This window comes from Liolophura sinensis, chromosome 6 (assembly GCF_032854445.1).
Source record: "Liolophura sinensis isolate JHLJ2023 chromosome 6, CUHK_Ljap_v2, whole genome shotgun sequence".
NCBI classification, from domain to species: Eukaryota; Metazoa; Mollusca; class Polyplacophora; order Chitonida; family Chitonidae; genus Liolophura; species Liolophura sinensis.
In genome coordinates, this window is record NC_088300.1 from 7,519,532 (window position 1) to 7,533,866 (window position 14,335).

Genomic DNA, 14,335 nt, shown 5'->3' on the forward strand with positions numbered 1-14,335 from the left:
TGGCATTAGCAAGCATCCGGCGATATGAAAGGTATTATGAGGAAGTACATAAAACAGTGCAATTAAACAACACTGCATAATATTCTGAGAAATACGGCTGATGATAACCGAAAATTATAGTATGTTGAACAGCAGAGCCTTGAAAGGTATAGTTTTATTGAATTCAGGCCTTTTTATGGAATGGTTATCTTATATTTTTTATTCGTGATATTCAAGCAGCAAGCTGTGGTAAAGGTTGAACAGTTAAGTTACTTGCTCATTTTCACTATCTTTCAGTCTGTAGTTCTGCATCAATCAGCATTTCAGAAGGAGAGCTACAGACCTGTCTTCATCATGACACATTACAAGATGTTTACACAGGGCCCTATGACATCCCCTTCCTTCACAAGCAATAGTCAGATATGTGTATCTTTTATTCCTTTAGGTAGAGAATAAAGCTTTGCATTGATATGCTTATTAATTTGTATTGTAATTGCCATTAGAGGCAACTTGCATTTACAGATCTACATTTTTGTGTCATTTTGTAATGACAAGCAATGGTATACATAGTTTTTGCTGCAATTTCTAGTAATGTATACATGTCTTTTATGTATTACAGAATCATGTAAGAGCCAGGATTACTTCTTAGTTTCACCAGACTATGTCCACCAGTTTCCAGTCTTCAGGTCAGTTGTCGAAGGCTACCACAAATGACACAATGGAAACCGGTGGTCAAGTTGTCAAGACACCTCCGGTTACTGTCGGTCAGTCATTCGGAATCATGCTGCCGCCCGGACAATTGTTACAACAACAGCAGAGACTGCAGACTAGCCAGGCATATGTGGAAAATCGCGGCGGTGTAACATATACACCTTTCACTGTTGCTGGGCAACATGTTTCAAACTTTGCTGAGGCACATGTGCGATTGGCTAAAGATGAGAAAGACGGCCACCATAGTTTGACCCGGGCATTGTTAGATCCTTCTCAGTCCTCAGGTCTGACTAATACGCAGTTCCAAAAATTTCAGTCTGCTGCATTTGCACAGGGGTCTGAGGGTTTGAACAATTTGAAAGGTGAGAGGGGTGATCTGGACGATAAGGGCATGTCCCCACTCTCCATGGCTACTGTGTCATTTCAGGATGGGGGACAGCCCAGCCCAACATCCAACTCACAAACAGGTACTCGTGCACTGCGCTTTCAGGCGTCGGGGAATCCGGGAGATGCCATGCTAAGTGCCATCAACTACAATGACTCTGACATGCTCCAAGATGGTGGCTTCGATGTTAGCATGCCTACCAGTTTGCCGAATCTAGAAGATGGTCTTCTCAGTAACATGACTGCTAGTGGTAATGTCAGACTTTCAGAAAACCCTGGTACCACAACCTTTGACCTCTTTGATGGCAATGTGGCCGAGCCCTATAATATGGAGTCTCTTTCCCCCCAACCTTTCCATGATGCAAATCCCGGTTTTAACATGGCTGACAACAGCAGTTTGGGTACTGTTGGTGATGGGGATAGCTCTGGTAAGTTATATATAGGTTCATGTGTAGATTACTGAATGATTTATAAACATCATATACATGTAGAGTAACATTGGTTAGTGTACTGATACACTATTTTCTCTGACAGGGTTTGGCTACAAGCAAAAGAGTGGCTTTAGGGTAAAAGCCTTTGCTGTGTTATTCTTACGAGGGCTGAAGTTTGTGTATATGTCTAAACTGTCAGGGACTTAATTCATTACTATGGGAGTCTCAAGGACAGGCTATACAGGGGGTCTAAATAACAGGAGAACCCATTATTTTCCTCTGTGACATTGCAGTATGTGTGTACTTCCATTATGTTTTATGAGAACATGTGCACCAATAATTGTAACAAAATGAAGGAAAGAACAAATCAGTTCACAGCTTTGGCCTTTCTCGATAGAGGTGGGAAATTTTACTAGTTCCCCCATTTACTTCAAGAGCAGTATTGTGGTGATTACTCAAGTAAATATCTTGTATCTCATGTCAGGACGCAAAATGTTAACATGTCTCTATTTGCTTGTGGCAGTTTGAATAAAATCCTAGTTGTTGCATGTGACTGGTAAGAAATCTGGACAGTTTAAAACAGTGCATATCATAAGCAAAAGATCTACAAGTGGGTTGGTGAAATAATCAGAGAATTAAGATATCTGCTTCTGATGATCAAAGTTGCAACGTTAACATGAATATTAGCATCGACTTTTTGGAAACAGGTGATCATGACCGGAAGCTGATCATCATGGGAGACAACAAGTGTATTTTTAATATGCATTTCAGTTATTTCCCACAATGCAAACGTCATTGTTTTATGTGCACATCTCCATTATTCCCTGACAAAGGTCTGTCTGGTTGAGTGTAAATAAACTAAAAATGGATTGTTTTGGTATAACTGTCATGGGAAAACTGAACCTACTTTGTATGTGGAAACTTGTGAGTCTTAGCATGCTGATCCTGCATTCTGAAATAGAAATGTACCTACTGTCCCCATTGAGATTACATCTCTAATATATTTGGGCGCCATGCTTTTTACAACAGCGATGTCGAAAGTGAGGCTTGTGCATGATGTCACCTGATCTAAGAGGACTGTGTTCACCTACATGTAATAGGACTGTGTTCACCTAAGAGGACTGTGTTCACCTGATGTAAACAACTGCATGTGATTGCGAACGTACTGAACTGTTGAACAGTGCGCTATTTACTGGCGTTCATGAGTATTTAACCTTTGAATTATTGTGATTTATGAACCATACATGTAGCAATTTATATAGATATTTCGGCACGGTGGGAAAAGAGAGCGGTTAAAGAGCACACTGACCACTTGATCTTGCATCAAAGTGGGATACAACAGTAGTTATCGTGGGTTCCTCACAGTGGTCTTGACGCTGGATGACTCAAGGCATAAGCTGATATACAAGGGTTTTACCATACCCAGTCAGTAAAACCTCAATGACCTGTTTTGTATTTTTGTCATGTGCCGCCCAGTGCTCACGAAGAGCGGTGACCAGCTTTGCCTTCAACTCTACGGAAACATCAAGATTTGTCATACCATACACGATTACTTCTGCAAACTCTCTTTTCATGCTGCCTTTCATGGGCGATGCCATGTTGAATAATTTAATATTCATTAGCTATCATGCACATGCAAGTAAATAGTTAGTAAATATTTTTGATGTTTTTGATTAATCCAGGTACACATAGAGATTTAGACTGAAGGAATCTGAAAATACTTATTAAATATCTGTTACTCCTGTCAAGAATTATCTCCAAATTTGGACGGAAACCACTGCGCAGATGGTGCTCATATATACATGATCCTTGTCTCTGTGCTCTAGGATCACATAACAGGGCGCTTTGATCTCCATTGGCTGATCCTGCTGTTTGAAGTAAAGAAATACACCTGCCTGACTGTATAGGAAATGAAAACAGGGACCTTGTTTATTAAGAGTACAAATACGAAAGATGCTCATGTTTTTAGTGTTTATTTGCAGTTATTTCAGAAAATTTAAACCAAATAATAGCACAATAAATTTGTGAATATACATGTACAGTACAAATGTTGCTGAGAGGTATAATTCTGGAAAGACTAGTGAAAAAAAAACAAAAAAACATACAGTTGCATGTGACAGGTCAAACAAGTAAGAATTTACCCCTCTACATGTACTCCTATATAGGTCATATAGGTCATTAAACTAATGGCTATTGCCCACAGAACAACGGATTTCCATTGCGATTTCATACAGTAAGGATGGTTTAGCACACAATCAAGTTATCATGATTTTTCCTCTACTATTAGGATTGAAACATTGTCAGTTTTTAGGATTTATAATTACTAAATAAACATACTCACACCTATCCAAGTCATTGAGTACTACTACGTAGAAGTATTCTATACAAAATTCATTCAGTCGCTGTAGGACATGAAAGGTGCTGGTTTAGACTTAGCCTTGGAGAGGGAATCTTAAAGGTTTCCCAACCACCACTGTTCCTAGAAAGTGCTTCAGTGACCTATTTGTTAGAGTGTCCAGCTGGTAGTTGTGAGTCCCGGGGTCAAAGCCTGGTCGGATCAAAGACTTTCAAAATGGCATAAGACTAAAAATGGTACTTGCCGCTGCCTCGTTTTGGCGTTCACCACTTCGAGTTTAGAGCAAGGAAAAATGACTGGTTGGTGCAATGTCAGTATGATGTCACTAGGTGGGGTGTCATGTCTTGTGTCTTTGGCATGAGGCTTCAGTGATGGCAATACTTTGATGGCATTGACTCACCCTGCCACACAAAGATACAGTATAAGTACACACATTTAATGACTTCTTGTCATCATAGGACAGAAAAATTGTTAAGCACAACATTAAACCCCAATCATAAGTACATGCATATACTGTTCTTAGACCCTTATTGGCAGTAAGAGATTAACAGTGCTTGTGAGCCCATTCAGGTGGACTTTAGTGATCTTTTTTACACTTACCTTCTGTAAATGTGACATGCGTCTTAATCATGTACTGTTCAAAAAAGTTCTACATTACACCTGTCAAACCTCAGAATTTTGAGCAAACGATTGTTCAGTGTATGTGAACTTTATTCAGGCAAGCATGAGAGAAAATATAACCAGTATTGTACCAGTGAAATATGTTTGAACAGAGATCAACTCCTAATGATTTTTGTTATGCAAATACTTCAGAAAAGTCTGAGATGTCTACACGTAAGTTATCTCCCCTTTCCTTGATATCTCTCTTCTCTGAACTTTGATGCCCCCAGAGATGGTAAAGGGGTTGGCAGGAGTCAGCCAGCGGCATGCTGTGTCAGATTACACCAGGTGGATTAACATGCACTAGACACAACGGAGACTGGAAATCACAGTCGGTATTCGCAGTAGACAAGTGTCTGTGTATTTAATAAAAATAACATGGGTTGTAAATGAAGATAAAAGTGGACCAAGCCGCATGGTCAATATTGACAACATGTCAGCTTTTAGAGGTGTTAATGTTATCAAGTATTACTGTACATGTAATTATTATAATGATATCAACTAGCAGCTGCCAGGTCAAGTGGAATTGACCTGTTAATGAGTGGAAAGAAAATCTTACATCATCATTTTGAAGGCATGAGATTTTAAAGACTTTAGTAAAAATATATATTTATTTTAAGTATGGGAAGTTCATATGTTGCTCATGCCAGTTGTTCATGAGGGAAGTGTGTGTTAAACAAGCATTGTAGTTACAGCAAGCTGCAGACAATACATGTATAGCATTTTCTCCATACAACTATGAGCAATGTACATATATATGCACAGTTTAGATATTTCTATGAGTTGCTATAGACTTGGCACATATGTTTTAATTAAAAAAATTAACCTACAGATACATGTTGTAGCTAATAACCAATGACCAGGCATTAATGTCTCTTGTCAGAACATTGGTTTTTATCATCGATGCTGAATACACTAACAGTCACTAACAGTTGTTCCATTCCACTGTTGGTTCTCATGTTAGGAAATCATGAAACTGAAAGTCTGCAAAAAAAAAAAAAGAGAGAGGAAAAATATTCTGTTCCTGACTGTAAAGCCAAGCATAGGCTGATTTTTCATCTGGGACCAACTGAGTTTTTGGTTACTTGCAGAAACTTGAAGAATCTGATCAGGTGGTGATATACCAGTAGCTGATTTATGTGATCACCTACTTTGGAGTTGAACATGTTCTCCTGTTCTGCAATTCAGAACATCTACATGTAGTTGTAGGCAGTTCCGTTGATCTGCGCATTCTTTTGCTCAGAGGGTAACGGGTTCTCACAGTCCCAAAGTTTTGCCAAGCTTTTCGACGTCAACGTTAACATTGACATCACATTGTCGAGTTGGGCCTGGTTGCTGTTGCTGAGGATCACATGTGCCCAACCATGCTTGGTAAAGTAAAACCTTTAACAGTGAAAATAGGTAGTCATCCGATGACTTCAACAGTGTAAGCCTTCAACATGTACAATGTACCTAATTTATTAAGCCTACGTTAATACATGTTTGTACGATTGTACCATGTTCTCGTAAATCTCCTGATGAAATACTTAATGGACCTTCTCATCTCTGTGTACATAGAGCCTGCTGTGCTGTTTGTGTTTATGATAGACAGCAATTAAATAGACAGTAGCACTGCAGCTGACTTTAAACAGTGTGTTCAAGCTAATACAGGAAAGACATCAAAGAGCGCAAAAAGAGTTTTGACTCAGAAATTGGTGTTTCAGATGGAATTCTTTCTACAATAGCCATTTAAGTGCAAAACTGTTGCTGTTGTATTTGACATCTACATACCATTGTACTTTTTTTAGCAGGGGAAATAACTTGGTCTGATGTTCATGTAGTGTAAAATGCTTGGTTGTGTCCCTCTTGCTTGAAATTTTGGGATTTATCTGTTTGCATAGTTTGGAGTTCCACATGTCCTTAGCTCAGGGACAATTGATACAGTATTAAGTAAAACGAGTTTTTATTTTGCTAGTCGTAAAAATTAATGATAATTAAGTCTACAAAACACTGAGATTGTTTGATTACATGCCTTTAATCTTAAGAATTAAAAATGCTGTTTCCACACCTGAACTTGCTGGAAGGCAAAGATACATTTCCCAGGCCAAAAAAAAAAACCCACAAAACCAAAACAATGTTTTCCAGAAATTCTGAAAAACCATAATCATGCATGAATTGACACATTATTAAAATACCAAAATTTTCCTGTCAAGACCCTTTTTGCCTAAAATAAATGGAAACTCTGCGATCCTGGAGAAATGTTAGTTTTATTTTCTGTAAAAGCACATCAGGTTTTTAACCTGGTCATAACCTGAGCATCAACTTTCAGTAACTGGCGAAGCGTAAATGTTGGGTGGGGGTGGTTTTGGTGTCTGTATCTTATCAAGTACTAAATGTATTGAGTTCAGGTTTTGCAGACATGCAGAGCACAATAATATGAGCAGGAGGTTCCATTGTGGGGTATGTACTATGGGCATATTAATTACCATAAATTACAAAATTTATGACTTATTATTTTCTATGTAAGAATCAGTGTTACAGTAAATGTTAGACATGAGGTTCACCTAAAAAGAAAAAAAGTACTGAATATATTGAGGTGAAGTTTTGCACATAAAAGCTGAGTAAAGAATGTCAAGGACTTGAGGCGATATTCCATCGTTTATTATCTGCTACAAAATCTAATTTTGTATGTATATCAGAATATGTAATCAGTGGCCATGCGCAAGATTTGTTCAGGCATGTACAAGGGTTCGTACAGTAGATGTGAAAATGTTAACTGTCCTATATGAAATGATACCACTTCGCTTGCCTAGTGGTTACAGCGTTTGCCGCAATGTCAGGAGACCCTGGATCAAATCTCGGTCGCGTCATACTAAGGACTTTAAAAATGACTCTTCTTGGTGCCTTGCGTGGTGCTTAGCACTGAGAGGTTAAAGCAAGGAAATAGAACTGGTTGGCCCTGTGTCAGTAAAATGTGATTGGATGATGTCTGGAGAATGGTGGTGGCAGCACTTCGGTGACATTTGCTAGCCCTGCCACAAGAAGACACAGTATACATAGCCTACTCTTAATGACTCCTTGTGATCAAGTAACTCAAAATTTTTAAGTACAACATAGAATCCCAAGCATACATACATGTACATGTGGTATATACTATCTGAAATGTTCAGTTTTTCGGGAGTTATTTTGATATTTTTAATTTGCTTATACAATCTACAGGTATAGCTACTGTATACTCTGCCAAAGCATTGACATTTGTGTCCATTAACAGGCAGAGCAACTTTAAATGACAGGTGTGGTGTCTCAATAAGTACTGTATGTATCGAGCTCAGGTGTGCTTACGTGCAAAGCACAATATCATATGGCGGATGTTCAATCATTGATAAGCTTTGTTTAATTAAACATGGTAAATTAAAAACTACTTTTTGTAGTATGTATAATAGAACATTACAGGTGATATCTCAAAATGTGGAGATTTTCACCACCCACAGCAAGCTACCCCACCTTACTGGCATGTCCTGTAAAAAATAGGCTGTGCGATGAAACACGGCCTTCCTTTGAGCCCTGCCAGAAAAATCTTGCGGCTTATTTCCCAAAAGTAGAAAACTCCTTTTGCCCTACATGTACCCTGCTGTACATGTAAGTTGAATATTTTCGAGTACAAACCATGTATATAGATTTATATACATGGAGTAAGATATTAACCCAGGAGTCTCTCATCAATGTGGTCGCTGTTAGTTCAAGTGCAGCTCGTGCTGGCTTTCTCTCCAGTCGTACGTGGGAAGATCTGCCAGCAGCCTACAAATTGTTGTTGGTTTCCTCCGGGCTGTGCCCGGTTTCCTCCCACCATATAAGTGAAATATTCTTGAGTACGGCGTAAAACACTATTCAGATGAATAGATAAGATATTAACTGTTCTATGGTTTGTACTCGGAAAATGTTCAACTTACCTATGTAGCATTTAGGGTTTGGCGAAATGGTTTATATGATTATAGTTATTTACTGTACATGTATTTGATGTACTATTTTTGTCTGGTGCAGATAGTTCTGTTGGTCTTTACAAGTGTTTTGGGGTATTTTTTGTAAGGCAGGATAATATATATATATATTCATGGACATTGTCTCTAAAAATGCACTTTTCAGACAAATTCCAAGGTCACATTGTAAAAAAATAATGTGATAAATGGAAAAGAGAAAAATTTCTGGAGAGTCCTTTTATCTACAGGCTGGAGTACTTGTCTCAAGTCACGAGTTCATATTAAAAGAGTATTAAAACATTCTCTTTTGAGTTTCCAAGTTGAGATTCCATCTCCTTTATACTATAATGACACAAGTATATTTACTGCTGTTCATAATTCACAACTTAGACACTTGTCACCATACAGATGTAGTATTTTATGTGTTACCAATGTATTTTGACCACATCATGTCCAAATATGCTGGCTCACACCTTTTGAAAACAGGAAAGTACCTTTACATATTCTTTGTGTATGTATGTGAACATAAGTGAAAATATACTTCTAGGATTATGATGCATAAAGCTTAGTAATACATGTAATACATAGACACAAGCTTCATGGCTAGCTTCAGGTTTTCAAGTTGAAGTGTTTGCTGTTACAGCAGTAGTCAGCCTTTGGTTGTGCATGGGTTGATGCATGTATGATGCTGACCTATGTAGTTTCACTTTGAATTGTAGCACTCTGTAAGTATCTTATTTATCAGTAATGCAGGTGAATTTTAGTTCTGTGTAACCAGTTGAAATTGAACTTCAGTAATCCTTGGTAGGAAATACTAGCATAAAAAATAGGTCAAGGTCGTTTGAAATGGGATTTCCCTGGGGCTTATGGTTGTGATTCCGTTATATCTTCTATCTGTGCTACACAGCCGCACTAAGGCTACGTCACAATCTATTTTTAACTCTATATTTGTCCCCATTTGATATTTGCACAATGACATAAGCAGTGTGGAGTATAGGGCTTAGAAGCTGCAAATCCTAGAACGGAGGAGTTTAAATGTTACAATTGTCTGAAGACACTGTGTTACTGATGACTATGTCCAAAGACTTCTGTAAGTGTTCAACTAAGGCCCAGACATATGGTCAACTTACATATTTACATGTACATGAATTACTCATCAGACATGTACATATTTCATGCATGGCCAACATGTACAAGTGTATGCCTGTTGTAATACTTTCTGCCATAGCTGTGATGACCTTATAAAGTTTTAAGAATGTGCTGGCTTGTTCGACATGTATTTTTTGTTTTTAGGAGAGAGCATATTGAACTAGAAACTCCACATTGTAGAGTTTTGGATTGGATGTCAAATGCACTTAACTATATCATATGTATGTCATTTTGATACATGTACATACATTCGTGTTTGATTTGAAGCTAACCTTCAACCACACATACTTCTAAATACAGCATATGATATTTCTGGAATTCCTTATTTAAATTTGCAATTGTTATCAAATGGCTGTTCATGGAATAGACATGTAAATGTGATTAATGATTAGTAGTAACTCTGTGGAATGTGTCTGGAAATAATTGTTGGTAATAGGGTTAAATGCTGACTGGTAATACAAGTAACACACACCCATAATAATTGATGCCTAAACTCAGGTGAAGGCCACGAAAGCCCAGATTAGGAGGATACTGATGCTGTATAAAAAGTGATTACCTTGGTTAGTATATTGTTTAAGTGTGATGCAACATATTTCTGCGCGAGTTAAAAGTACTTATCTATTGTAAGTTGCACATAATAGGCATATTCTCAACAATTATTATTTTTGTACTCTTCTTGATCGTAACCCAAAAGGGCATACACATTTAGATGCTGTATTTGTCCATGCCAGAAGGAAAGAACAAGGCTACATGTAGGGTGTGATATCAATTATACACAGTAAGACGTAGAGAGATGCTGTAGTGAGATAGGTGTATCAGAAATCCTATTAAAGCATATTGACAAATGCTTTAACCTACATGTACATAGGCTGTAGTTATATAATCCGACTTTGCGTCATTCACTGACTCTGTAGCCCTTTATTTAGATTTAGGGTGATAAGGTTTTTCGTGACTGACTTGTTTTTATGTACAAATACAGGCATTATGTTTATTTATATGGACATGTTCATTAATTATATCAGTAGTTTTCCTCAGGCTGAAGTTTGCTGCAGTGTACATGTTTTTATATAACATGCATTTATACACACATGTATGTAGATTTCTTCAAATGAACAAACCTTGGCTGCTAAGCTTTATTTTGTTAGCCCTGTGCATGTATAGAAAAACGGTTTAAAGGATTTATGGTGAGTCACAAAATGTGGTCATGAGTTACATTTCCCTTTGGTATGTTTGTGGAGGCATGGTAATTTTCCTCCAATTGGCTGATTTTAAACTTTTTTGTTAAAATTTTAAAAAAATCAAAAGCAGCTGATTTGGTTGGAACAGGTGATTGCTAATGTAATTTGGAGTTATGTTGAGGTATTCTGAGACTTTCTTTAAAATTTTGACAGTTTTTTCTGGCCATCAGTTCCCATGCCTGTTTGTGATGTTAAAAATGTGAAATTACACCAATATACATATCCTGCCCTAGACCTGAAATGGACGATTAAGCGGATAACCTTGGGCTACCCCTAGTGTGGATGTCAGTGACTACTGACTGATTAGATCACCTCTAGTTGACCTTAGTATGTCACACTGACCTTGCTGACCACTGACTGGTCAGTCATGACCAAACAGTCTATATGTACAGTTTATGCTGACTGGGAATGCCATGTACACTGTAGGTAGATGGACATGTAGTACTCCTGACTAGTTTCCATAGAGGTGCGTCCGTTACATTTACATTTCCTATGCCTGTGTTGCGGGCTATCACTAGGAAACCTCTGTGCCCGTGTGCATGTAAGTAGCTGAACTTGTACTCAAAGTATTACTGTAGAGCTGCCTAACCTTAATATGCTTTAGTCACAAATCCTCACACTAAGGACTAAGGACATGAAACTCAGTGTCATTATGTGTGAGCTTTTTGTCTACGGGAAGGGAGAGGGACAGGTTGCTGTGATGCTGCAGACAAGGTGATTTTGATTATGTGTATATGTATGCATGATGCATTTAGATATAAATTAAAAAATGAAACAGCAAAATTTAGGAATGTACATGGACATTGCAACAATGTAATAATGACATGATTGACTCCTGAATTTAGTGTGGATTACTAGAGGTGTTGCTCTGTAGATGTACACAGAACATGTGCATAATCATAGATGCATGTACTGAACATGTATTAATAAGGTATGCATTGTTTGAGGCTTGAACTCTTAATGTTGCCTATCTATACAATAGGTTACTGTATTTGCAAGGTCTTGTGCAACATGTTTTGTTACTCTTTTCAGCTTTAACAGCAGGCCAGTGTTTGCAGTTCAAATTTAAGTGCTTTTGTTTCTAAACACAAGGCCTGATTCAACGGAACTCTTAATATCTGTTAAACATGCAGAGATAAACATATCAATAACATGTCTAAGCAAAGTCAAGATGTAAATGTATATATTGTTATGGTCTATGCATTCCTTTCTTCTTTAAAGATGTAAGATTTAATTTTGCCTTTACGTAACTAATTGCCAACATTTAGACATGAACTGACAGAGAAAGAACTAAACTTTCCAGATTTCTCCTCACAGTGGTGTGATGCACAACATGAGTAAAACCAGCTCTAACCATATACATGTTGATACTCATATAGGCCGAAGCACTGTAATTATCACCCTCTGTAATAGGTACCACTCCAAAATTCCTTTGACCAGCAGGGATTGAACATTCTTGTGCCCCAAATTGTAGTTTTTGCTTTTAATGACTATTTACATGATTGACAAGTAAAGTAACCGTTTAGTCAATATCATGGGCTGATCTAGGCCAAGTTTAAACCTACCAGATGGGTTTTGGAAGAATCGAGTTTGTGACCTCAGTGAGCAAACTGCTGAACATAAAGTCAGCCACTGAATCTGAATTAAATAATAAAATAGTATTCCAGAAATGTTCTAAAAAATAGTTTTAAAATTCTACACTGCTTATCAACAAAATAAATAGCAAACAATCATCAGTACCTAGCCACTCATTTGGTGACGTCATTTTGCCATGTTATAGCTATCTAGAGTGACGTCACAAAACCTAGGAGTTCTCCCGTACCGTCATTATTAAACAATGTGACAATTAGAACATACAAACAAAAATGTCTGGTGGTGTTAAGCCATAATCAGTTCTCAATTCCCTGCTCAGAAATGTGTGGTCCAAAATGCACCCGTTTAACACTTGAAGTAACTGCAAAATCCAATTTGTTGCATCGATATCTGTCTATCCAGTATAAGAAACCACACTGACAAACGACAGCTAATAGGTATCTTGACTTCATCTTCTCGGCTTTCAAAAGGTTTTAGATTTTTTTTACATATTTTTCCAAGATAACTGGGTCCTATATCCTTTTTTTCTATGTTTACATAGTGGCAGACTTTATGTTCACTTTAATTAAACAAGATAATACATGATAAAATTCTCATCTAGATGGGCCTTCCAAGCAGATTGTGGTAATTGTTGAACCACAGAGTGACCACTCACAAATTTTACAACACTGAAAATTGGACTGACCACAGGAAGTGTACGCTAGATCCTGCAACAGAAGCAACTCTTATGCCTCATACAGTACAATGTTCCTGATGAAGTCTCAAAATTACCCTCATACATTTTAATTAAACAATAAAAAAAGAAAGATTCCAAAGATTATTTTTTCAAATTGCCCAAACAAACTAATATTTTTAATGAAACAATCCTTTGCTTGCTATTTTTCAGAAAGAACATGAATATATTACTTAATTTTAAGAAAAAAACTAATTTTTGGTTTAGAATACTTAGGAAAGCAACTATGGTGGACCCCTATGTGGAAATTACAGGTAAATTAAAGTTCAGTGTACTCTACGGTCATCATTTAATAAAATGTTCAATAATTTTGTACAGAAATCTCCTCTAACCATACCGATTCCAAGGCCACAAGAGCTCTGCCCAAAAAGTTCTTCAACTCCTTTCACTTGGCATGGGGGCCCCAAACTCCTGACTACATCAGGTCTTCAATGCATCCAAGAAAATTTACCTGTACAGCCATTTTGGTGCTCATAGCACTTTGAGCACTGACAGTGTATTTTTCCAGTTCAGTCTATGACTGTCAACGTTTACTGATGCTGTCCAAATAACCAGCAAAATGAAACAATAACGTTAACTCCATCTGTAGTTGTGTATTAATGCTCAACTATATTTACCTGAGTAATGTGAAACTGAATTTTTGTATTTGCAGGTGGTCATATTGACCGACGCCCTTCCTCAGAGTCTCCTGTACCAGGATCGGGAAAAGGACGAATCAAGGGGAGGTCATCCAAGGCAGGGTCGCCAGCTCGTTCCTCAGGTGTCCACTGTCCTATTTGTGCCAAGAGCTTTAGTAACTCCAGTGCTTTAGCAAAACACAAACTTACACACAGTGATGAGAGAAAGTATGTCTGCTCAATATGTTCAAAGGCCTTCAAAAGACAAGATCACTTGTAAGTTATCATGTATATATGTGTATAATACCCTCTATTCAAATGTTATGTTGCGTTTTTCACTTCTAGAAATAAAGGTGTGAAAAGTTTATCAAATGTCTCCTATAGCTTAGAATTGCTGTTTATTGTGTGATGAATTAAGGTTGTAGGCATTTATAGCTATCTTTATGTTTGACAAAGTAAGCCTTTTGGTATGTGATATGAAATAGTTGACCTACTTTAGACTCTCACAGAATCATGTGGGAAGAACCA

At 37.5% G+C, this 14,335-nt stretch overlaps 1 protein-coding gene across 1 annotated transcript in view; it reads left to right on the forward strand.

Moving 5' to 3' along the window:
- Positions 1 to 14,335, forward strand: part of LOC135466393 (uncharacterized) — a 35,708-nt gene that overhangs the window by 788 nt on the left and 20,585 nt on the right. Inside the window, exons 2-3 of the mRNA XM_064743841.1 lie at positions 599 to 1,502; positions 13,843 to 14,083. Coding sequence (XP_064599911.1) covers positions 641 to 1,502; positions 13,843 to 14,083 — 1,103 coding nt within the window. The 5' untranslated portion in view covers positions 599 to 640. The remainder of the gene's footprint in view (positions 1 to 598; positions 1,503 to 13,842; positions 14,084 to 14,335) is intronic.